At 43.8% G+C, this 1,986-nt stretch overlaps 1 protein-coding gene across 1 annotated transcript in view; it reads right to left on the bottom strand.

The window, feature by feature from the left end:
- BCL2L14 (BCL2 like 14) overlaps positions 1-1,107 on the bottom strand; it is a 6,220-nt gene extending 5,113 nt beyond the window's left edge. The window contains exon 1 of the mRNA XM_009283541.1: positions 672-1,107. Coding sequence (XP_009281816.1) covers positions 672-1,107 — 436 coding nt within the window. The remainder of the gene's footprint in view (positions 1-671) is intronic.
- Between the last annotated feature and the right edge of the window lie 879 nt (positions 1,108-1,986).

Below are 1,986 nucleotides of genomic sequence, written 5' to 3'. Positions count from 1 at the left end.
CGTGTACACGGGAGACCCCCCCCCCCCCCCCCAGCCTCTTCTTCCAACACGTGGGAGGGCAGGTTCAGACTTAATATAACAGCAATGTGTAAAGGAGACTTAGATAACTCTGGAAGACTGTTTCAATTTAAGATACAAAGTCAGGTTATGAGAGGTGGCCCAGAGACACGGGCTGCTCTGTGCTTGAGGTTGGTCACTGCCAACTGCTTGGCACCAGGGTTTCGAGCAGAACCTACCACTTCTGTCTTTAGTGTGGAATATTTATCGCATGATAAAGCTCCTTGAACAGGCCTTCAAACAACTTCTCTTCCTTGATTTTAGTGTGGAGGTCTTCAGTCTGACCAGTGTTTTATGTTTTCTTTCTAACCAGGTATGAAAAAGAAAAAGCCAATGCTCAGAAAAAAACCAACCTGTGCAATTGTACAATACTTACCACCATACGATGGAAAACAGAAAAGCCAGTCACAAGCATGAATCTTGTGTGTGCAAGCACTACTGAAGATCTGGCAATCTGCCTTCCTAATTGGAAGTCAATAGAGCTAGCATAAGAGGTGACCAAAAAGTGAAAGAAATCACCTTCCTCCTCCTGCCTTTCCACAGGCCACCAGCCATTTAAGCTATTTAGAGAGAGATTTAGAGACAAACAGCAAAAGGAAAGAACTAAGACATACTTGTCTGATGCTGAGAATTCCCTTCTTGAAGGCTCTCAGACTGTGTCTCAGAAATGGACAAATGTGCCACGTCACCTTGGCGCAATGCCAGTGTTGGGGGCTTTTCCTGCTCTGCTCTGCTGCAGAAAAAAGGTAGACAATATCCTGGGGAATATTTTCTCTTCGGTTGCTTTTTGCTGTGCTGTTGCATCACACCACCCTGAAAAACTGGTCTTCGGCTTGGTCCACCTCTATCCCTTTGATGGTCAATCTTTACTTTTCTCCTGATTAAGGACGATGATTTCTGCACATTAGCCTCATTTTTCAGAAGTTTCCCATATTTACTGGCAGACAACCGCCGCTGGGCGTAGGCCATTAGGATCTTGTATTCTATGCTGTCTCGCTCATCATCTTCCAGCGGTATTTCTTCCATACTGACATCAATTGGCCAAGACATCTTGGTTCCTGCAAGAAGATATTCTTAGTTTTAATGGCTTAGGGAAGAACCTGTTTTTCATGAATACCAACCAGTACTTGACATGTCTACAGAACCTTTCACCAAACACTTTATAAACCTCAGTGATGTGAAGAATGTTGCAGTACCAGGGAGCCAGAGAAGCACTGTTTTCTAGAAAGAGAATTTGGTTACTGAGCAATATGTCAGGTGGCAATCAAGGCCATCAAAGAACGGGAACAAGAGATCTGATGATACATTGCTCATAACTGCATTTGGTGGCTTAGACAGGAAAGATGAGGAAATTCAAGGAGTATTCAATGGTCAGGGTGCAGTGCAGGAAAAGAGGAAAGCCCATAACAATAATAACTGATTCTTGGGATGGAAAGAAAAACGATTCGTCAAAGTACTGCAAAGGAAAAGCCTATACTGTGACTCAAACGAGCAAGCATCTAAATACATGAGAATTGTGCTTTCAGAGGAAGCGCTGACAAATTCGGGCCCTGAGTGCTCTAGGTAGGAAAGCAACCAAGAACTAGCCCAAACATTAGGAAAAATTATGATATTTACCTATCATAATGTTCTCAACTGTCCTTTCACTTTAGGGGACCTGAGTCAACAATTTTGCGTGTTTGACTGCGTGCAATGGATGGTGTGGTGGCACTTATCTAGTGTAACTTGTTCTTGTCCAAATAAACATACTAATCTCACAATGTGCACATGCATTTTGCCATCTTCCTGTTTCCCTACGCATTGTAGCTCATCAAGCCACAGTGTGAAACACTCTTGAATTTTTGGTTAGCACTAGACCCATTTGCCACCCAGCCTCCCGGAAGCCAGAGCAACAAGAGGGAGAATTGGGAGTGCTCAGCTGCGATACAG

This window comes from Aptenodytes forsteri, unplaced genomic scaffold (assembly GCF_000699145.1).
Source record: "Aptenodytes forsteri isolate BGI_AS27 unplaced genomic scaffold, ASM69914v1 Scaffold486, whole genome shotgun sequence".
NCBI lineage: Eukaryota > Metazoa > Chordata > Aves > Sphenisciformes > Spheniscidae > Aptenodytes > Aptenodytes forsteri.
This window is presented reverse-complemented; position numbering and strand designations above follow the sequence as displayed.